Source organism: Cupressus sempervirens, chromosome 9 (genome assembly GCF_028749045.1).
Source record: "Cupressus sempervirens isolate cs-2001-9-10 chromosome 9, ASM2874904v1, whole genome shotgun sequence".
NCBI classification, from domain to species: Eukaryota; Viridiplantae; Streptophyta; class Pinopsida; order Cupressales; family Cupressaceae; genus Cupressus; species Cupressus sempervirens.
The window spans coordinates 826,159,526-826,184,327 of record NC_143126.1 but is presented as its reverse complement, the minus strand read 5'-3'; the positions used below and the strand labels follow the sequence as shown (position 1 = coordinate 826,184,327).

The window sequence follows — 24,802 nt, the reverse complement described above, 5'->3', positions numbered from 1 at the left end:
TCGGAGTTAGTGCTTCGAGGAGGGTTGGTGCTCTCATTGACTTGGTGCTCACTTTTGTTAATAAAATTACTAATGTGTCATGGTTTTTTACCAAAAAGGATTTTCCACATAAAATTGGTGTGCTCCTTGTTGATGGTTGTTCTCTTTGTTCTAATCTCTATTTTATGTTGTTACTTTCAAATACCTCAATATTTTTTGTATGCTCTTCATTTGGTATTAGAGTAGAGTTCCATCGGAAAAGCTGCTTAAACACTTGGAGGTTGATCCTAATTGCACCCATGAGTTTTCATGAAGGTCTTGCTACAAATAGAGCACCCTTATTTTATGGCTCCAACAATGGATTTTGGAGTATTTGAATACATCTTACATACTTATCTAACATTTCTTGATTTTGGATATTTGGAATAGTGTGAGGACTGGTTAAACAATTGCTCCAACTCCAATGGATGCTAATGGAAAGAAGGCTTTTGAAAATGAGGCAACAGCCATGAATGCAATCTTATGTGTTTTGTCAAAGATAAAATTTGTGAAAGTTATGCATCGCAATACAACCAATGAGATTTGGGAGAGGAAAATGTTGCTGCTTAGTTTCTGCGAGTAGATGAAGTCGTTAACTCTATAAAGGGTTTAAGAGAAAAGGTTGAGGAGTCCACTGTAGTTCAAAAGATCTCAACGTCTCTTCCCTTGTGCTTTGACGCAAAGGTTTCAACGATTGAAGAGATGAAGGAACTTGGTAAGTTGGTTGTTGATAAGCTTCGTGGCATTAACAACCTATGAGATGTGGAAAAACTCTAATTCTTCATCTAAAGAAGCAGGCAGCCTTGACAGTTTCAATAAAACAAATGACAAGGAGTGGGTATCTAGTAAAACTTATGATGGAGACTCTGATTCTGAAGAGACACATTCCATAAGGAAGTTGAATAAAGATTCAGGTAAATAGATAGGCAAGTTGCCTTTCAAATGCTTTGACTATACTGAGATGGGACATTTTGCAAATAAATTGCCGTATGCAAAATTTATTACAAAGTAATTGGTAAATACTTGTTTGTTATTAACAAAGACCAAGAAGTCATTATATACAAAAGAATGGAACGATGTTTCCTTAGGAAACAATCATAAAGAATAGAAACATTCTATTCTAGCTGAAAGAAAGCTAAAAAAGCTACAACTAACTAAAGCTAACTAAATATATACAATAGATTACCATTAACTAATAAGAGACGATTATCTATTATCGTAATACCCTCCCTTAATGGTTAATCTATCTAAACCACAAAGCTGTTCTCTGAATTTGACAAACTTATCAGGACTAAGAGGCTTGGTGAGAATGTCTGCAGTCTGATCTATGGTAGGAACATACTGCAAATCTATTGCCAGGTCTTCAACCAGTTGTCGTATGTAGTGACAGTGAACATACACATGCTTGGTTCGTTCATGGAAGACTGAATTTCGGGCTAACTTGATAACGCCTTCATTATCAACAAACAGAGTAGTCGGTCCAACTAGTGACAACTACATATCCCCAAGCATCCTACGAAGCCAAATAGCTTCACATCCTACCCTAACAGTCCCTCTGTATTCAGGCTCTATACAGGAGAGAGAAACTACCTGTTGCTTCTTACTAGTCCACGTGATTGCACCGGATCCCAAACTAAACACATCCAGAAGTTGAATTTTTATCATCAACAGAGCCTGCCCAATCTAAATTTGTGAACCCACTGAGCTTAGGATTAGAACTTCGAGAGTACATAAGTCCATAACCTGAAGTGCCCTTCACATAACGAAGCACACGCTTTACGGCCATCCAATGATCAACCTTAGGAGTTGTCATAAAGGGTGAGATATAGCTGACTGAAAAGCTGATATCAAGCCTAGTAGCAGAGAGGTAGATGAGGTTGCCTACTAGTTGCATGTATGTAGTATCATCAATGGAAGGAGAATCAGACTTTGCGGATAACTTGAGACCTTTCTCCATAGGTGTAGATGTAGGCTTGCAATCCTTCATACAGAATTTGTCTAATAAAGCCCTGGTATATTTGGAATGAGAGATGAATATACCAAAAGACTATTGCCAAACTTCAACACCTAGGCAATAATGCATGAACCCAAGATCAATCATATCAAAAGACTGGCATAAATTGTGTTCGATTCCTTGAATCAAAGATGTTGAACTGCCAGTGATGATCAAATCATCCACATAAATGACCAGAAGAATGATGTCACTGTCAATGGTTTTGATGTACAAATTTGAGTCTAAAGAACTCCTCTGAAAGTCTTGATCACTGACGTACTTATCAATTTTTATGTACCATGCCCAAAGGGCCTGCTCCAAGCCATGGAGAGCTTTTACCAATCTGAGAACCCGATGGTCTTTACCATCAACCTTGAAACTAGGAGGTTGCGTCATGTAGACCTCCTCATGGAGATCACCATTCAGGAAAGCACGCTTGATGTCCATTTGATGGACCTTCAAGCCAAACTATGTTGTCATGGCTAGGACTAATCTGATGGTGCTCATCTTTGCAGTAGGAGCAAAGGTTTCCTCATAATTAATGCCCTAACGCTAACAAAAGCCCTTCACAACTAAACAAGTTTTGTACTTATCCAAAGTACCATCCGATTTGTATTTGATTTTATAAACCCATTTGCAGCCAATGGGTTTCTTCCCTAGTCAAAGATCAGAAAGGACCCAGGTGTTATTATTCAACAGGCTCTAGTTTTCAGATGTCATGGACTGTTCCCACTCTGGAATTCTTTTAGCCTTGGAATATATTTGAGGTTCAAACACACTATGAATGTTGGCCGCTAGAGCAAAGTTAACAGACTCTGTAGGGCTTCTCTTTCCTCGAGCAGTTCTCCCATCAATGAGCTCATCATTACGAAGATCAACAAGTGTCTTAGCCCACCACTTAGGCAAAGAGGAGAACAACCAACATTGGTATCAAAAGATGCTTAGTGATCAAGTTCCTCATCAGAAGAATCTAGATCAAACTCAGGTGAAGCATCTACAAATCGAGGTGATCCTACAGGAGAAGCTAGAGGTGTCTGGACAGGGATCATTGGTATAACTAGAGTTGCAAGAGGTATTGGAGCCCTCCCATCAGGTGGACCTAATGAAAGCCTAACTCCCAAATCATGAGCCTTCATAGGCTGGTCTGTTGGATCAAGAAGGGAAACAAGCATGAAAGGTCCTCACTGCTCATCAAAGACTACATCACAACTATAGATGAGAGGAGATGTCTCAACATCGATCATGTAGTAAGTTTTGTGAAGACTATTGTATCTAGCAAGCATGAGTTTCTGACTCTTGACATCCAACTTCGTGTGTGACGCATTAGGTATCTAAAAAAAAGCAAGATAGCAAAAAACCTTCTAGTGATTGATTTTGGACTTGCAACCTGACCAGGCCTCTTCCTAAGTTTTACCTTTGACCGCTACTTGGGGTGACTGGATCAATAGATAAACTACAGCGTTAACTGCTTCTACCCAAAACTTCTTCGGAACATGTTTGTGTTTGAACATGGATTGAGCCATCTCGGTGATTGTTATGTTCCAACGTTCAACTACACTATTTGGTTGTGGTGTGTGGGGTGTGGTTAATTGGCGTTTGATGTCATGAGTATCCAAGAAGCTAGAAAATGCATTAGAAAAAAATTCACCCTCATTGTTTGATCTAAGAGTAATAATAGATTTTCCAGACTCTTTTTCAACTAAAGGTTTAAACTTCTTAAATACAGGAAATGCATATGATTTCTTTTTAGGGAATACACCCACATTTTTCAACTAAAATCATCAACAACAACAGAAAATACCTGGACCCAAGAACAAAAGGAGTGGACATAGGGCCACAAATATCGGCATGAATAAGTTGAAGTACCTAAGAAGCGCACCATGAATCGCCACTTGTGAAAGGTGTGCAATGTTGCTTCCCAGCCTAGCATGCATCACAAACTCCAAGTTGTTGAGTCTTAATATCTGACAATCCAAGAACAAGCTCATCCCGAGCAAGCTGTGAGAGATAGTGCGCATTTAAGTGCCCATATTATTGATGCCAAAGTGTGCTAACAAAAGACCATCAAGTAGCCATAGGTAAGTCCCAAGAATCACCAAAATCAATAACTTGGTAAATCTGAAAAGACCATGATCCTCAAGACCCACTGCAATGGTAGACTGAGTCACCCGATCAGTGATGGTGCACTGATGTGAACTAAAGGTGACATCCAAGTGTGGAGAATGTCGCAATAACTTACTAACTGAGAGTAGATTTAATTTCATCCCTGGAACATAGTCCACATCGAGGAAAATGAAATTACTCCCAATAGACTGAATCTAAATGTTGCCTTTGCCAACAAATGTGTACTCTTCTCCGCCACCAAAAATAACAAAGTTTGAATAAAGTTGGTAGTCAGTGAATCAGTCTTTGCGGTGAGTGAGGTGACGAGAGGCACCTGAATCAATGTACCAAGTAGACGACTTGACATGATCTGCAGGTATGTTAGCCATGAAGGCGTAAAAGGTAGATTTTGTCTACTTAGTGTGCTCTGCACTGTTTGCTTCAGGCTGCAAACCTAATTGCTTAGATTATGCAGCTAAGCGTTTTTAACATTCAACCACGATGTGCCCAAACTTGTGGCAATAGTTGCATTGAATGTTCTTCTTCCGGGAGCCATCTGATGCGGGAACATAAGACTTCTATTAAGACGAATGTTGAAACTTGCCTTTATCCTTCTGAAAGGATTTAGCAACAAAGGCTTGCTCTATGGAGCTGGAGCTGGAGTTGCTACCGAACTGTTGTTTCCATCAATCTTGCTGAAGCAAAAGTGTGCAGAGATCAGTGAACTTCAACTCAACACTAGAAGACGTGATGTTGAGAGTCAATAAAATGCTCATATGGCTTTGGTAAACTTCAAAGAGAGATAACCACAATGTCCTCTTCTTCCATCTTGCGACTGATGGCAAGCAACACATCACGGATTTCCTAAATCCTATTCAGGTGTCCCTGGAGCGAGGTTCGCTCATCTATTACAATAGAAAATAGAGTGTTCTTCAAAAAAGAAACTCTTCTTTCATCAGAAGTCTCATGAAGACCTATGAGATGTGTCCAGATCTCGGCAATAGTCTTGCCTGATGGAATCTGAGAGAGTTGATCATTAGCCATGGATAATTTGAGAAGCAACACTATCTCTCGATTATTCAGAGCCCAAGTATCCTAATCAATACTAGGAGCAGTCGGACGCTTCGTAACACACAAAACAAGTTGATCAGTAATCTGATATTCAAAAATTGCAATTATCCATTGCTTCCAAGTGCCATAATTTCGACCATTGAATTTTGAGTTATGCTCGAGCAGAATGTTTGTCAAAGATGCTATGGCACGTTTTTCAATGAAAAAACATGAAAATTTGTGAAGGCACATACTTCGAGACAAAAAATGGAAGACCCAAAAAATTTGGAGTGATTCAGAAAAGAGCTCAAAAATCCCAAAAGGAATATGTTGTCGATTTCAGGATCTGCTAGCTTGAAAATTGGGGCACAAAAATCGAGGCACCCAGAAAACTCTGACAATTTAGTTGAGCTCTCGAAAAACCCACCAAGAATCTTGAATCAAAGAAAACTATGAGCTCAAAAATTAGGGTTTTGAAGAAAACCCTAGTCGACAACCATTGAAGGTCGAATGTGCAAAAAAATGGAGTTTTGCAGACAGAGAACGACTGGTTTGTTTTTCACAAAGAACTTCTTGTGAATAGAGACAGTTGTTGAGTTGTGAAGAACTCAATAAGGCACAAACATGCAAGGTTGCACACAAAAAAAAAGGCAAACCCGTTTTTTAAAAAAAGCCACCAAGAAATAGCGATTTCTAGGATTTAGGCATGAGCAAACGTAACACGTTCATAAAGATCTCCACAAAATCATGGGCATTGATGTGAGCAGATCGCGTGCAAACTGGACTCGATTTGTGGCCGTGATTTGAAGCCTTTGAAACAGTTGTTTCCAAAAATAGCATACACGAGAATTTGTGACGTGATTTAGAAGAAACGAGCTCTGCAATAATTTCAGACTCAACCAAAGACCAAGACCTGCAATTTGCACAGAGGTTTTTTTTCACTAGGACAAAAACCCTAGGCGAGTTTTGGAGAAAAAAACCTTCAAAGTGATTTTGAAAAACTGAATAAATAATTTCAAAAGAAATAATAAATTTTTCAAAAAAATTGAAGTATAGGCTCTGATACCATAGTACAAAGTAATTGGTAAATACTTGTTTTTTATTAACAGAGACCAAGAGGTCATCAAATACAAAAGAATGGAACGATGTTTCCTTAAGAAACGAACATAAAGAATAGAAACATTCTATTCTAGCTGAAAGAAAGCTAAATAAGCTACAGCTAACTAAAGCTAACTAAATATATACAATAGATTACCATTAACTACTAATAGACGATTATATATTATCATAGTAAAACTGAGGGCAACAACTATGAAAAGAAGCCTTAGTCAAACAAGAAGAAGTGTAAGGGAAAAGAGAAGTTTCAGAAAACCAAACAGAGTCTGTATTCAAATGAATAAATTAGTTCATCTAATGTTAGTGATGGAGAGTCTTTAAGTGAAGAAATATTGTTCATGACCATAGAAGAAGTACATGATGAAAATCAAGAGCATGAAGATCATAAGGATGAAGAAAAAGAAGTGCTTTAAATGGAATCAAGAGACTTAGATGGAAAAATTACAACTTGAAGTTTTTGCTAGACGAAGAGAATGAGACAAAAAACAAAAACATTTCATGCTCTTGGAAATGTAGAAGAATTGCTTGCCGATTCGAAGGTTCAAGCTGTAGAAGCAAAGAAAATAGAAGAAGAAATTACAAATCAGCTTAGGCTTAAGGAAGGAAATTGTGAAAGACTTGTATCTGAAATTGTTTCACTTCGAAAGTTTAGATAAATCTTTGACATGGTGGAGTCATGAGATGAAAAATAAATAAAAAATTCACATCCTTGGACAAGGCCATTGGCCTACAAAGGAGGAGTTGGTCTTAAAGAAGGTCAAAGTTATAAACCCAGAATAGAAAAATAGTAGAAGACCAAAATTGATAGCTCAAAGGATTCACCATCAAAAATCAGAAATAGTGCTTTCAAAAGGTCTCCTATGTCAAGACAAACATGTATGAAAATGTTTAATAATTCTTTCTTTAATGATTATTGTTTCTCTTGCAATTATTTTGGACACAAGACAATCAAGCATAGAATGTTTCCAAGGAATGATTTAGACTAATGAATAGGAATGATTTTTCTCCTCCAAGGAACTATGATGTTGTCTGTTATAAACGTAATAACTCAAGTCACTCTGCAAAAGTTTGTAAAGGTGAAATATTCTCAAAGCAAAGCAAGGATAAGAAAGAGCAAAGGAGGTTGCTAAGGTTTGGAGTAAGAAGGAGAAAGAAGTTTTAGTGGAACCCTTGATTGTGCAAACAGCCTTTGTCATGTCCCCTTCTTAGCGCTAGTGTTTTGGCGCCAAGTTAATCTATCTCTACATTCGGATAGATTAACGACATTAACTAACAAGATGCCCACCGGTCACAATGGAGGTCTAATTTTATATACTTCAGTACTTTATTAAAGTGTGTGGATAAAGTCACTTTATGTTATAAAGTTATTTACTTTATACAGTGGCTTTAAGTGACTACAGGACGAAAATGGTATTTTATCCCATATTCCTTGCAGGCCAGCAGAGAGCTTGGGTTAAGTGGTTGTATTAGGGGGAGTATTATTATAACACCACTTATCATATGTCCATTCGGATGACTCCTTTCCATGCCCTTTATGATTACAAGTCTCTCTCTTTTATTGATTTGGCTTTATAGGACAGCAGAGCGCCATTGGCCAAAGACTAGATTATGGACCAGCGAGACATCCTCCGAACTCTCAGGGATAATATGCAGCAGGCACAGAACCAGCAAAAGTTATACGCTGATCGACATCGTACTGAGCAGAGTTTTGAGGTGGGTGATAGAGTTTTTCTATGCCTACAGCCATATAGACAGAGCTCCTTGAAGAAAACTGGGTCAAAGAAACTTAAGGCCAGATTTTACGAAGCTTATTGTATGACCAAGAGGGTAGGAGAGGTCGCTTATGAGCTGGATTTGCCAGGTGACAGCCGAATCCATGACGTTTTTCATGTTTCATGCCTCAAGAAGGCCATGGGCCAGCAGATTGTACCCTCAGAGAGTTTGCCCCCGCTTGATGAAGTGGGCAAGCTTATTTTGGTGTCGAAGGAAGTGATTGAAACCAGGGAGAGGAAGTTGCGTAACAGAACCATCAGGGAATATCTAGTCTGGTGGAAAGACTTCCCATACGAGGACGCCACTTGGGAAGGTGAGTCTATACTGCAGCATCCAGCATCTCGGCAAGGGAGGACTGTCATGTCCCCTTCTCAGCGCTAGTGTTTTGGCACCGGGTTAATCTATCTCTACATCCGGATAGATTAACGACATTAACTAATAGGATGCCCACCAGTCACAACGGAGGCTTAATTTTATATACTTCAGTACTTTATTGAAGTCTGTGGATAAAGTCACTTTATGTTATAAAGTTATTTACTTTATAAAGTGGCTTTAAGTGGCTACAAGACGAAAATGATATTTTATCCCACATTCCTTGCTCCTTGTTTTTCCCCTCACTTCAAGGTTATAAAAGAAGTGCTTGTATTGGGATTTGACCAGACAAAATAAAAGTTTATGAAATCAAGACACTTATATTCTGGTTGCTAAACGTGACTGGTATGAAACTCTGAGGACGAAACCCCTCAAGTTTAGTAGGAAGGGAAGATTGGACGACACCCCAATCTTGATCTTGGAAGTGATACACCTTTTAGGAAGAAATTGGCAAGTATAAGGGAAATCTCAGGAGTTCATTGGAGAAGTTAAAGTTATTGAAGAAGGATAGAACCCAAGTTCTTAGTTTGAGATGTTATCTAACAGTGAGGGTGTGGGATGGCAAGGAGAAGTTCATCTACTGCAGTAAGGTACAATTTTGTGAGCACCTCTTTTCCTTAGTCGATATCATAGTTGGAGTTATTCGCAGAGCAAACTGTAGGCAAATTTGAGTTTATGGTGGCAGTCGAGTTACAAATATTGACACCCGCGCATGAGAAGAGGTTCTACAAACCAGTGCTAGACATGATGATAGCAAACATACACCTAGCGGACACTATGTGTAGAGAAGGATGAGTTTGCATTAGAAGGCAACCCGAGTTTGCCAGCCGACAGGGAGTAAACACCTTCTCCGCCCAGTCTCATCCCAGTATTCCTTCCCCGGGGACATCCAACTAAAGACTTTAAACAATACAGTTGGGGCCAATAATTGTCAAGGTTCAAGCGGCAACTGGAACCAAAACGGAGGCATTGAGTGAAAGTTGGGACTGGGACCAGTTTCCTGTGCTTCATACTTCAATAGCAGACCTGTATGTTGTCTCTCAATCAACCTTAAATTCTGTACGTACACAAATACTGTCATCAGAACATGGTAACACAGAAGATTTAGATTGTTAGCAAACTTTCAGATCCTTATTGCATTTTTAATGAATCAAGCTACATTTAGAAATTAAATTGGAAAACTCAATTTCCATACTGTGTTTACCGTACTGGTAAAGAAATCAACGCATACAAACAATGGAACAAAATAGCAGAATTATATTCGCATATGCCAGACATACATTATGCTTGACAAGATTAAAATAGTAGAAGATGTTTTACAATGATCCCAGACGGGATATAAATACTATCCGCCGAACCTTCCCGAAGGAGTCCGTCGGCCACAAACATTATGTCCGCTACAAACTATTTACCCATCGGCTACAAAATACAAAACACCGACGACAATCATTCCGTCGGCTACAAAAACACCGCCGGGACCATCCAGTCGGCTGACACCATCCCCGCCAAAAAGAAAAGTCATCTCCATACGACAATTACAAAATATCTGAAACAAATTAACAAACAAAATACATTAACGGACTAATTACAACAAGATAAATCTGCTTCTAACACATCATTGTCACTTCATCCCGTGCCTGTAGCCTCTGCTAACACAACACTCTGCCTCCTCAATGAAGCTGACCTTGATAGCCACCTGTGCTGCTTTCTCTGTTTTCAATTCCTCGGTACCCTGAGCCAAGTGTCGCTGCACTGCCTCCAACTGGATGATTAGCTTCTCCCGAGCTCTCGACGCATCCACCAAGATAGCCTCCCGGCCAACACCTACTCCCAGTGCCTCTGGTACACAAAAAGTCCATGCCTGCAGCAACTTCAACTCTTCTCAATTGGTTAGACTCCCACGACTGATATCCGCAACGATTGGGGGTCTAGAGAGCAACGCCCCCAGCAAGGTCGAGGGGCAGCGGCCCTCGTCGCCAAGACCAAATTAGCACTCCAAAACCCACACAAAACTGCACGGAACACACCATTTATGTCATTTTCTGCCGATTCTACACTCTTTCTGGCAACCACTGATGCTTCCCCTGCCCTGTGGCATCATCTGCTACTCATTCCGAACAACTTGAATCTGTCATCGTTTTTTTTTTTTTTTTTTTTTTTTTTTTTCCTCCTGTTGTTACCCTGCGGAAGAGGCCAACAAAATTATGCCGTAACCAAGCACACCTTTCCCACAGACCTCCGACCTCCAACAAGCAGATAACCACAGGAGGAATCTTGAATCCGACCTCCGCAAATGAGAAACTCAAGCAATTCCTCCGACAGTGAAAACGATCAAACAATCTATTCCTTCGAATTTCCTTGTTGCAAATCGCATTAAATCCAGGCTTCTCCAGAAACCACAAAGCTAACGCACCTAGAAAAAATGCAAAGCCGCGGGGCGGTCTATGGGAAAATGTGAAAAGACTCTACTGAGAGATGCGGACAACTTCGCCAGCGCCCGATGAAGAACTCCGCAGGAAGATAACAGACAGATCACGCTGCAGAAGACCTCCCGCGAAGCTACCCGCGGGACAGTCCGCATACATCTGCCACGGGACAGTCCGCAAACATCTGTCGCGGGACAGTCCGCGGACAGCTACCCGTGGGACATGTCTGCGGCAGCCACCCGCGGGACAATCCGCAGACATGTCTGCAGGAGCCACTCGCAGGACAGTCCGCGGGAGCTACCCGCAGGATAGTCCGCGAACATCTGCCTGCGGGACAGTCTGTGGACAGTTGTATCTGCCCACAGGACTTTTACTACTTTTTTTTTTTTTTTAATTCTTCTTCTTTTTTTTATTTTTCTTTTTTCTTTTTTTTTTTTCAATTTTTATTTTTTTGAGAAAAATAAAATAAATTAAAAAAAGCACCTCAATTTTGCCTCCAGGCGTCGCCATTCTGCAACGACGACGACAAGGGAATCATCTGATCATTCTGTGACAGTGACGGCGACATCTTCCTGGCACGGTAAGATCCGTTGACTGCGTGAGGTATCTCTTCGTCGTGCGAGGTTGACAAATGATCGCTCCATTATCGCCGACCTTCTCGGATCTGATATAGTCCAACCCATCTGGCCTTAAACCTTTGCGGTTTGACTTCATTCTATCTGTCATACTTGAGTACCAACTGCCCGGCGGAAACCTGTTGAGTCTGAGAGGTTTGTCATGCCACGCCTTACGTCTGTTCTGTGTCACCTTCGTCGCCCACTGTGCTTGCAATCGTCGCGGATCTAGCTTATTTCTTTGCTGTCGGTACCCTTCAAGTAATTTTATGGTGTGATGCCTTCTTTTCTTCCTATGCGGTCCATTCACCATGTACCGAATGGTGGGATCTTTCTTTTTTCTAGGTTTGGATTGTATGTTCTTCCCCTCAGCTTCAGACGTAACCGCCTTTCCTTCTTCCACTACTCTGTATTCCTTCAAACACTCATTTTCCTCTTTTCTCTCACCTTCGTCAACCCTTAGCATATTACAACTTGGAAATAATTCGTAGTCTTCTATTTGCCAATGGTAAAGGCCATTCACCGAGTCTAGGTCGTCATCATTTGATCCTCCTAGTGTCAATACTCCGTCATTCGGTTCCATTCTCCTTTTTCCTTCATCGTCATTTCTTTCGTCGTCACTGTCGCCTTCACCCTCTGAGTCTGACGATGTTGCCTCCTCACCTACCATTTGTGTGTGCAGGTCAATTATGAATCTTTTGCCTCCGCGCTCCATTGATAAGGTATTTCGTTTCCAATCATGTTTTACTTTTGCTTGCACCAACCAATTCCGTCCCAGAATAGCATCATATCTTTTTCTTTTCAATGGAATGACTACGAAATCCAATAAAAATGGTTGTGTACTAATGGTTACCGGTTGCGTCCTCAAGGTTCCTAACGGTTTGATCCCGTGCTGGTCCGCTGTGAGCAACTGGAATGTAGGTGGCCACAGCGTCGCCTTTCCCAACTTCTTCCAGGTATCCTCCGGTAAGACATTCACGCCAGACCCTCCGTCCACAATTGTCTATCAAAACATTTCCCAAAATCCCCATCTCGACGACCGCCGGATGCCGTCCGGATGTGAGTGCCAGAAGCATTAGGTTTGTTGCCGTCGTTGGACTACTGTCCCTTCCTATGTCCTCTATTGCTTTCGAAAATGGTGTATGATTCAGAATGGCCGTCCGTAACTAGGGCATTGTGAAGAGGTCACTTATCTTCACCGGTCTCTCCGTTTTTAAGATCTGTCGTACAATGTTTTGTATTGCGAAGTTCCTTGCCAAGGTGTCGGTGATGTCCTTCAACTGAGATGTCCCTACCGACGATGCCTTTCCAATTTCCACCTGCGCTTCCCACAATTTTATTTTTTCCTCCGCCGGCAGGTTTGCTTGCCTTCGCGTAATTGTCAGAACCTCCTCTTCATCCGTGCCGACGGTGATCAAGTTTACTCCAGACTTTGAGCACTTGGCATCTTCATGGTCGTCGGGTCTGCACCATCTACATAATAATTTCAGTGTGTTTGCCGCTGTACAATCTCGCGCAAAATGACCCCACAAATTACATGCTTGGCATTGAACGATCGGTCGTCCGTTTGCATCATACTGGGTTCGACTTCGGCTCCCATTATTATTTTTATTGTTCGCATTGTTGTTATTTTGCCCTCTGTTATTATTCTTGTACCCTCCGAATGTGGCACCGGCAGTATTCGTGTTTCCGCCACTACCCAACAAGGAAACCTCCTACGTAAGAAGCACCTACGAAGATCCTCTTGTCTTCATGTTAAAGGGGCACTCCTTTGTCGAATGGCCCATGATTTGACAAATGTCACAAAATTGGTTCTTTGGACACGATCTTTTAGTATGACCGTCGGTCTTACACTCCATGCACCACAGCTCACTGCCTTTTGGCTCCTTCTGCATGTTTTTAAACTCCATCATGCGGATCATGTCCTTTTGTAGGGCACGAACCTTCTTACTGTTGCCTTCATCGTCACTGCTATCACCTCCGACAGGCTCGTCATCATCCAAATCAGATGAGCTAGTCTTCGTCTTCTTCTTTGTCTTCAACTCACTTTCAAGGTCCAATGCTCTATTATAAGCTTCCATGTATGACAACGTTGGCACAATTTTCATTTTCCTCTGCAACTTCGAGCGTAGGCCTTCCACAAACCATCTTTTTTGAAGTTCGTCCGCCAGCTTACTTTCCATTTTATTTATCAAATCTTTTAATTTCCTGGCATAAACGCGGACGGTTTCGTTCTTTCGCTGCTTAGTATTGAAGATCTCTGCTACAATTTCATTATCATCCCACAACAGTTTAAATTCTACCAGAAACTCCTTTTTAATGTTATCCCAACTGTTTAGCTTTTGTGGATCTATATCAATGAACCAATCAATTGCTACGCCTCGTAGGGTGGCCGGAAATTGCCTCATCCAGTCGTCTTCATCAATTATCCTATTTGCTTTCCAGATCGTTTCACATGTTTTGCAATGTCGAATGGGATTGGCCGTACCATCGCCATTGAACTTCGGCAGTTTCTCTTTTGGTCTCACCATCATAATTAGTTTTTGTAAACAGGCATTGCTCGATCCTGTAACACTGGCGCTCTTCACTCCCACACCGGCGGTCTGCACTCCCACACCGACAGTCTGTACTCCCACACCGACAGACTAGTCTCCCACACCGGCAGACTGGTCTCCCACACCGGCGGTCTGCACTCCCACACCGGCGGACTGCTCTCCCACACAGACGGACTACACTCCCACACCGGCGGATTACTCTCCCACACTGGCGGACTACACTACCACACCGGCGAACTGCTCTCCCACACCGGCGGACTCAACAACTGCGAACCTTGGTGAAGAAGGGTGTTCTGAAGTTGTCCCCTACGGAAGTATATCCCGGACGAAGAGTTCACTCCACGCTCTTGCTCTGTCGGCACTCCGAGCCGTGCGAGTCGATGCTCTTCCATCTGGATTCTCTTCCCTCAGCGAACACAAATTCAAAAACTCCTCCCGTGCTTCTTCCACCAATTCCACCCGCTGCCGAGTCTCCTCCAACAATTCTTCGGCGCTCCGGTTTCCGTCAGCAATCTTCTGAAATCTTCGTCAGCGTTCGACTTGCTGTGCCAGAATTAAATTCTCTTGCACAGTACGGATTCCATCTTTTCCCTTGACCTTATTCCGATCCTTGTTAAGCTAATTTGGCATTAATCTTCATTCCTCCCACCTTCCAAGTTCATAAAGCAACAGTGCCAAATGTTTACCGTACTAGTAAAGAAATCAACGGATACAGACAATGGTACAGAATAGCAGAATTATATTCGCATATGCCAGACATACATTATGCTTGATAAGATTAAAATAGTAGAAGATGCTTTACAATGATCCCAGACGGGATATAAATACTATCTGCCGAACCTTCCCGAAGGAGTCTGTCGCAAACTATTTACCCGTCGGCTACAAAATACAAAACACCGACGACAATCATTCCGTCGGCTACAGAAACACCGCCGGGACCATCCAGTCGGCTGACACTATGTGTGTAATTCACTGCATTCTGTCTCCGATAATAAGTAGAACAGTAATATGTCAGTAACAAGTGTTCAAGGAATTGATTTCATGAGAACTGTTTAATGAAATTACTCTGCATCACAAACCAGTATTTTCCATTCACATTCAGCTGAGATTATTACAGCCTTTCTTGCACAAAGTGAAAAATAAAATCTGGTACAATGGCAGTGGCTGTTAAAGGAATATGACTGGAGACGAGAGCAAGTTTATCACTCTCAAAAGCACTAATGGAGGAAAGGTGAGATTTCATGGTAATACATCAGGAAAAATCAAAGGTAAAGGTACACTTGTTTTGGATGATGGTGAAGCCAAAGTTGAGAATGTTTTATACGTAGAAGGTTAGAAACACTGTATGCTAAGTGTGAGTCAATTGTGAGATCAAGGACACAGTTTGGTTTTTGGTTTAGCCAATTGTGAAATTAGAAAAGATGGTAAACATGTTGCTGATACAAGTAGGGCTGGCAACAATCTATACATTCTTGAAGATATCAAAACTGAAGTTGGGAGTGATTTCACTCCATAATAGAATTGTTGTTTAAACTCAAGGAAAGTTTTCAACATCATAATCTTTGAAGCTCCATTTCAGTTATGTGGGTTGGTATCAGTCATTGACGTCAAAGGGTGAGGAGTATGTCAAGGGAGCAACATTATTTTAGAGCAATTTTAGTTTCAGTTTGGTTGCAGATGATGTTGCCATCAATTAAAACAAGGGAGATTGTTGAGTATTTAGTCATTGATGTCAACAACCTGAAAGAGTAGTCCAACTTTGTGAGTTCTACTCCCTGCCATGCCTTGAGTTTTGTGTTTGCAGAACCAAGGGTTGAGATTTGTATCTGCGTCAGTATTCAATTTGTATTCCTTCAGATCTAAGATCTAGATGTGAATCGCAACATTAGAAGCCTCCATATCAATCTGTCATGTTTTCGTGTGTGTGTAGTATGTACATATACAAATGTGTGTAGTAAATGCATCATGTAATGTTATTATATTGAGTCTAACTGATGCATCGGAATAACGGAATCTCTAAAGCGTTAGTGGAAAAACAGACAATTTCTCCAAAATGAATTCAATCAAATACAATGCATCCCTCTCAATATGCTAATGCACTCAAAATTCAATAGCAAAGCCAAATCCTTCTTGTGACTTGAGAAAAATAAGTCAAGATCGTGATCAGAAAACAAGTTACCATGCTTTGGAATTTCTAGGAACCTGTTGGGTAAAATGTTTCCATAAGCTGCTGTCACACAGAGATCTGGTTTCAATTCCTTCAGTTTTGTGAGAAATGTTTCCTGTATGCAGTCAAAACTAGTTTTAGTTATCATCTCCTCTACCGAGTGAAGAAATTCATAATGCATAATCTGGTTGCTGTGAAATTTACAACTTGTATATACAGGGCTCTGAAAACGTGTTACCCATTCAGCTTCTGAAACATGTGTGAAAAATCAGATAGTTGTAAGATAAGGGTTTTGATAGAAGACATTCATAAGGCAAAAAACATATACATATGAATCACAATACGATTATTTCCGGTCATGTCGGGATTTGAAATTAGGCTGTTAAACCTGGGAAGAATAGCATACTTTGTCCATGATAAGCTACCTTCAATGTGATTCAAGACATCTCTAAGCTTTGTTCTAATATTAGAGAAAATAAGCCCAAACTAATTGGAACCGCTTAAATTTTGAGGGTTTTATGATAATATAAATTGAGTAATTGAATTGTATGATATATGGCTAGGCTGTCATATCCCCATTTTAAGATAGAATTTTACTAATACATAGATAATACAATGTTGTTAAATAAATAATGAAAATAAAGTTAAATTAAAACTAATACTGAAATATAAAAATAAGAAATAAATTTTTAATCTATATTTTGAATGAAATAATATTTAGTATTTTAAATAAAATAATAATATTACAATGAATAAATAAACAAATAAAATTAAATACAAGAGATAATATTGTAGAAAGTGTGTTAACTTTCTAAATAGAATTTAATAATAAATAATAATAAACACAAATAAGTAAGTAAATAAATAATATAACATAGAATAATATAAATTAATTAAATCTAATGAAAAGTCAACAGATATTTAACAAATAGACATGACTCCTTAAAATTAAGATATAAAAGGGAGGAGAGTTTATTTTAGAGAGGGGAAAAAAGAAGAGAAGTAGCAGTTCAAAAAGGAAAATTCAAAGAGGAAAATAATATGAAGAGAATAGGGAAGTGACTTTCTAAAGAGGTATCAATGATATTGAAAGGATGTGAACCTTCAAAAGGATCATAGTTATGAATAGTTGTGACTCTTGAAAAATATTGTAATTATAAAGCATTGGGACCTTTCCAAATGATTTTAGTTATGAAGTGTTGTGACTTTTCGAAAGGATTATAACTATGAAGTGCTCTGACTTTTCAAAGGATTTGTATTATGAAAGGTTGTGACTCTTGGAAAAAAAGAAAAAAAAAAGTATATTTTATCCTTTCCTTATAATTAGAAAATGAAGAATTTTAGAAAGTCGATATAGAGTTGAGATAATCTAGAAGGAATAATTCATTGAAGGGCTGACTAAGGATAGAGCCACATGGACCAAGCAAAGAGGAAGGTAAGAAAGGTATGCTTGTGGATTATATTTGTTTAATTATGTTTATGAATTTATTTATATTAATGAAACATACTTGTGGATAATTTATACATATACATATGTATACGTAAAGGTGGAATTTGAAATGGATAACACGCATGACTTAATGTTTAATAGTTTAAGATCAAGATAGTCCCTTTTTAGATTAATAAATAATCTTAATGTTCATTTAAGGTTACTTGATCAATGAAATCTCTCATGGTGAAAAGATATAATCATAATTTCTATAGTGGTAATACCAGAGATGGGCATAACCTCCCATTTGGCTGACACGACGAAGTAGATCACAAAGTCTTAGTGTCAGTATTAGAGATGGTACTACCCATTTCGCTAACATAATAGAGATGGACATATAGTGTTGGCATCAAAGATGGGTGAAATGCCCATTTGCTCAATCACTACCAAAAAGGATATGACCTCTATAATGTTAGTATGCAAGAAATTTTATCTCCATCTGACCAACATGCCTGAGGAAAGATAATGGTAAGAATATTTTGATGGTGTCAACATATGCATATGTGAGACTTAAGGGGTGCACTCTAGAAAAGACGGTTGAATAACTAAGGGTTAGGAAACCCGATCTAGAGACATTTTTAAGGTTTGCGTTAAGGCTAGAGGGTAGGAAAGTATTCTAAGATTTGTTATTATTAAGATCCTAACTTTTATTTTTGCAAGTTTTGCCAACTCTAGTAGAAGGGACATTACATAGGCACACATGCATTTAATCTTTCCAAAATTATTGTACACTTAAAATATACCTCGCATGCTCTCAATGATTATTCGATGTCAAGATAATATAAGCAAAGGAATATATTCAAGATGTCAAGATTTAAATGGTTAACAAATACTGCAAAGTTCTGGTACAGATGGCTAGGCAGAAATAAATATTATGCTACTATACACTTAATAATATCTTGTAATGTCAAAAATTGAATACCTGGCAATTTTGAAACTACAATTTCTGATCATTTTAGGCTCTATTCTGTAGTTATGTTTTAGGACACATTTGAGTCCATTCTATTGCCTCTTTGTTGAGTATGTGCACTGATGTCAAAGGTTGATGATCAAGGTCATAAATCTCGGAAGATTGCTCAAACTAACAGAGAACTGGGATGAGCTGCTTGGTTGTCTGCTTAAGCTATTTGGTTGCTTGGTTGAACTACTTGGTCGTGTGCTTGAGCTGGTTCGTTGTTTGGTTGAGCTACTTGGGTGTTTCTTAAGCTGCCTGGCTGTCTGCTTAAGCTAGTAACTTGTGTACCTCTTTGTCAGATTGACACATCTTGGTTGAATGTTCATTGGATGGCTTATATGAAAGCGAATTAATCCATTCCTCGAAGCGACTTCTATTGAAATCTAAATGTGATGGAAAACTTATATGTGTGTGTGGCTGTTTGTAAGGTTGCCTCAGTTATCGTGTATTTTTTTATGCATTTAATGAATCATTTGGTATTCTGAACAAAATTGTTTCACTCTAGCCATTTTCCCTTGGTCAGCATTGCTGATTTTGTCGGAGCATATTAATTTGAACAGGAATTAGTTATGTGACAGCTTAGCGGGAATAGAATGAGAGTTTTTCTTGTGTTAATAGCGAGTCATGCATCATGGTGAGGAATTGCATAGTGTATGCATGGCTGAAGAAGGGAGTTGTGCATATTAACTGACGCTGTGAGTTGATGATTTCAATTCTGGGTAACGTAACTGTTTTGCATTTGTTTTTCCCGCATTCTAAATGCAGCAATAATAATTACTGAGCAAGGCCGGATTTTGTTCGAGCGTTGACTCCAGATAGAGCAGTGTTTTCAGGTGTTGAGATTACATAGAGCAATGTTTTAACAGCATGACGGAAATCGACAAAGAAAGGTAGCCATTGAAGACATTTTACAAGTTTTTTTTTAATGTGTCGAGAGTCTGAATAAAAGTTGTGGTGAGTTGATTTTTCAATTTGTTGGGGTGTCATGTAGTCAAGTTTCTCTCTGGCTGTAGCAGACTAATTATTGTTTTGGTGGGAATGAAGCATTGAAGTTGTTCCGCAAGAAATTACTGGGATACATGTGTATTCAGAAAAGACACAATACCGTGCTACAGTTCTTGAGAAGAAGTGTCTTACAAAAGGAAATATATGGATTAAATCGGGTCGATTCTTCTTACTTAGAAAACTACTTTTTTCCTTCATGAATTTGAACATGGTCCGTGTTGGTTATTCACGCAAACCATGGTGAGGACTTTCTATATGATTGGTTTGGTTTTGGAATTGAATAAGCTTGATAGGGAAGCATGATTAATCGGTTGGGTTGCTTATTGTATGAAGGTTGTTAATGAAGTCAAGCATATTATACAAGGGGAGGTGTTCTTTCTAGACAAGTTTTGATTTCGTATGGAGGTGGGATTAAAGTGAAGTTTTGAGTCTGTTATAAAAACTATTATGCTAGTTCCATTGATTAACGAGCATTGCATTTTGGATTGATCCTCAAACTGATGTTGGTGCCTCAACTGATCGAAGTTGGTGCTTCGAGGAAGGTTGGTACTCACTAATGTAATTGGAGGGTTCGTGCTCGCTTATGCAATCTGTGTTGCTGCCATTTTTGTTACTGAAAGCTATTATATACCATGGGTTTTTAGTATTTTACTTGTAAGGGTTTTCCACAAGAAATTTGGTGCTTGCACCTTGATGGTTGCTCTCTTTATGTTTTATATGTTATCATGCATTTAAAAGTTCTCAAATACTGATTCACTCCCCCCCAGCCTCCCTAAAAGTATTTCATGTGTGCTCCACTCATTTCCTAGTCCAAGAGCCAAAGATTTATGTGTATTTGCAAACTTGTTTTATGTCTTCTCTTCTAATGTGTTGTGTTTGTTTTGCAATTTATGCCATTTGTAATAAATTTGGGTTTTGTTTGTTTTAGATTTTTAGAGTTTTAGTTGACTCTATAACATCCCCAAGGATCAAACAAAAGACCAAGATAACTTCCACAAGAGAATGCAGAGACAAATTGCATTAAGAAGCAAGAATGGTATTAGTGATAATGGGCATAATTAACTGTACATAATAGGCCTGCATATGGGCAAAGACAATAAGAGACAATGATAAGGAGTTGATAAGATACCACCTGTGCAAGGTGGAATCGCATGTCCTTGAAAAATGTATCATCCTACATTATACAATAAAGTATGTGCCATATGATGAGGATGATAGTGTGATATCTGCATTAAAGGTGGATCTCACACATAAAGTGGAATGTGATAACTATTACCACTGTATGTGCCATATGATGAGGATGATAGTGTGATATCTGCATTAAAGGTGGATCTCACACATAAAGTGGAATGTGATAACTATTACCACCTTTAGTGGAATTTTCCTACACCATGTGCTTAATATAGGTGCAAACTCGTCAGTGCCTCAATGACAAACAACTATGAAACGCATCATCCTAAGTAAGGTTAGCTAAAATGTAAATTAGGAATATTTAATTGCACCAACACGCCCCATATAGGTTCAATTATTTATTCAAAGAGACACAGTCTCTCTCCTCTTGATATATAGACTAGAAGTGCATTGCTCTCTACCTTCAGGAGGCTCTAAAACTGTAAGACCACTCTTTACAGTAAAGCTTCCACACGAGACTGCTACCAAATCAACTCATCACATTATTCTTTACGGTGGTCTCTCCAGTGCAAGGAACCAAATGGCCTTACGATCCTCCATAAAGGACCTCTGGATAGTGCGTCCTTGCACTTCCTCCTTAAGGTTGCAGCCCTCTTCCACACCCACTCCTAGGCATTCTCAACGACTCGGGGTCTCTTCTTGCCCTAAGGCCTATCCTTCAATTTTGGATTTCTTCTAGGTTGCTCAAGATAGCTAATGTGATGATTCTGTGTTTCCTTTCAGTTCCTTGGTTTGTTTTCTGTTGTTGTTCTTGTTCCTTTCCCCAAACACCTTTTGGTGCTCCTAATGTTGACTTTCCTTTGGACAAGCTTTTGCAGTCCCTTGGACCCGCTTGTTAGTCTTTTGTTGGACATTAATAATTTATCCTATCTTATTATCTACATGTGCAACTCGTGCATTCCCCTCTGCTCTCCCATTTCTCCTTCCTTGATGTTAGAGACACGAATAGGCTCTATGTCCTCTACATTGGAAACATGTTCCACAAAAGCCTCCTCTTCCTTTTCCTCTTGGATCTTTGTTAGTTTGATCAAGAAGACAATATTAATTATTTCCCCTTTGATTCTAACTACAACAAGAGTCATCATTCTTCTAGTATTCATTTTGGCCTCCATAAGACCATTCAGCAGTCTTTTCACCATGATTGCTTCCATTTTGCTTGCTCCCAAACAAAAGACTTAACTTTGCTTCTAACTTCAAAGAAAATTGATATGTCGCTTCAGTGGTAGACATTACTACCATTATCAACTGTTCTTGAATGCTTCGCTGACCCAATTATGTAATGGGCAAATTTTTCCTTGTTGGCCTTAGAATGGCCTATTCTGATCAGAACTTGATAGAACTCTTTTGTATAATCTTTAATAGATTTTTTTGCTTGATTCAACCCTTGCATTTTTTTTAACAAATCAAACTCATAGGCCATAGGAATCAATTGTTTTTTAGCTTTCCCACCATACAATTCCAACTTGTTATTTTCTCTTTTGTTGACCCCTACGAGGGTCACCTAAGGTATCATTACGACACTTACTACTCCTCAAAGTCCCTTGTTCAATCAATTGCTCACTCTAGTCAGTGTCAAGGTTGGTTGGTTGGGACTGCTCACTCTAGTACTATCAGGATTGTGATTAACTGCCTTCCCATGTTTTGATATCTTTGGATGCCCCTTCTCGCCCCAAGGAGCTGAACAAATGCAATAGAGATGATATTTACAAACAATACATTCATACCACCTAGGTCAACCCCCACAGGGGGGATTCACTCGAAGATGGCTTTCTATGTTGAGCACTTTTTGGAGATTCAGGATAGCAACAATGTCCACCCTTTCTAGAGTTTTTGTCATTAGTAGTACTCCCTCAGAGTTCCCACCATCTCCGTGTTGAGACCTATCAATTGTTCGCTAGGTGTGACAAGATTTGCCATCTTTGTATTCTCAGTGACCTGGAATCTAAAGAGCACTTCATCTCTTGCTGTCCTATCTACTATGAGATTAGAGACAATTTATGTTGTCTTTTTAAAGAGCCTCGTTCTCTCTCCTTTAGGTACATGGATAAGAGATGTGTTGCTCTTTATCTCCAAGAGGCCATTCATTTGGGGGATCACTCTTTTCTGTGTCCATTGCACCCTTTATCCAATCAACTCATTACAACTTATTTTTTTGGAATGGTGTGTGGCCCCAAAATGCAATTAGCCTCGCCTTCTCAACCTAGGTGTGTAAGATCCCTACAAATTCTACTCGCACAAAGCCACTCCTCCGAGTCGGGTGGGTCACTTCTAGAGGTAGCATCATCCACATCGCTTCCTATCACTTCTATAGATTATCCTTCAATTTAGAGGTTTTCTTGTCTCCTCAACTCCCTAGTTTTGTTTGGTGGCTTGGGTTGCCCTCTTACCCTACCACCCACTTATTATAAGATGCCAATATTGCTAAAACTCATGCAGACCCATTTAAATTGTATTGCACCCTGGAAAAAGTGTGATTCAGCTATACTGTATCATGCAGGCACATGGAGGTTTTCTTGAGATGATTGTAATGAAAGAATATCATCTTATTTGTTCTTGATATTAGCAAAGAAAATTTGTTCATAAATATGGTAACATGTTGCGAATCTTATTTCATAAAGTAAATTTATTGAAAGAAACCAAATGTTATCGAGTCCATGTAAATGAGTTTGTCTCAAAGAATGCAAGCATCCATTCACATTTCCAACCTTCATATTCATTCCATCTTCAAAATTTGCCCAGCTCCATATTTCCCAAATATGTAATCGAACTTTCAAAACCCAATTACACATTTACATAAAGTTAAAAATAGTGACTTTTCACCACACGTAAATGCATTTCTAAAACCCAATTTTGGGGAAAGCTCACATTTTTTAAACAAAAATTCTTCTATCCTTTGCTCCCAACCTACATCTACTTTCTTTCTTAGCCATTCAAGCCAAAAGCCACATTTTGCCCATATGCAATCCACCCAGGAAAACCAGATTTTTATCATTTTTTCCAAAAAAAGGAGTCGTCCATGTCATTTCCAGCCAATCTAAGCATTCCAAACATATCTAAATCATACTTAGAAAACTTATCCTCCATATATCTATCATAATTGTTCAAATCTCCAAGTACAAGTCTTTTGTTGATAATTTACTGGATTGATTCAGCAATTTCTTTATCTTTTGTTTAAGTGTGTTTTCAGCCTTGTAGTTCTGAAAACATGTTGCATGTAATTGACTTGCATGCAATCAAATTGTTGTGTAGTTGAAAAAGTCTTCTTTCTTTTTTCACTTAGTCAAGCTGGTTAAGTTTCTCCCACCTTTTTCTCCTCTTTTCTCTCACTCCTTCGCTTATATAAGAGAATGCCTTCCATCTTAAATATTATCTTTTTATATGCAAGTACACTCTACAGGATTTGTGCAAGTATAACTTTGATTTATTTGTGCAAGTTTCAAAAAAGAAGTGAATAAAATGAGCAACTTGTTTCGAAGTTGTGTCTAGGAACGATTGTAGTAATGCAAATTATAAGTTGTGTCTATAATTTGTGTTACTTTCTTTTGTCGATAAAGTTACAAAATAGCTGACAGCTAGATTAGCATGTAGTCGGTAATTGTTATGGGCCCCTTCCGGAAGGTATTTGTACACCATCCGAGATGGTTGTAATCATCATTGAAAGCACTATGTAATCTCTTCGGCATATATGCGAATAATAAAAGGAGTACTGTTTTGTTACATGTTCTTGTCTATTGTCTCTCTGCATTAATAAACTATTTACCACATACGGTAAACACTTTCTTGATTTTATGCATTCTTGTCTATAATCAGTGCATTCGTAGAATAGTTACTTTCAGTCTGTGTGCTGGAATAACTTAGGAATTAGATTTAGAAATCACAGTTTGTGGAAGTCTTTGTGCTCCATAGATGGAGGTGGAATTAGAAATTCTCTATTTGTGGAAGTTTGTGTGCGTCATAGGTAGAAGCTTCTCTATG

General features: G+C 39.1%; 1 protein-coding gene across 3 annotated transcripts in view; it reads right to left on the bottom strand.

Moving 5' to 3' along the window:
• The window catches only part of PDE194 (formyltransferase), a 275,670-nt gene that overhangs the window by 135,572 nt on the left and 115,296 nt on the right, over positions 1–24,802 (bottom strand). For all 3 annotated transcript variants that reach the window (XM_089802236.1, XM_089802235.1, XM_089802234.1), the window contains exon 5: positions 16,200–16,302. In XM_089802236.1, the coding sequence (XP_089658362.1) occupies positions 16,200–16,302 (103 nt within the window). The remainder of the gene's footprint in view (positions 1–16,199; positions 16,303–24,802) is intronic.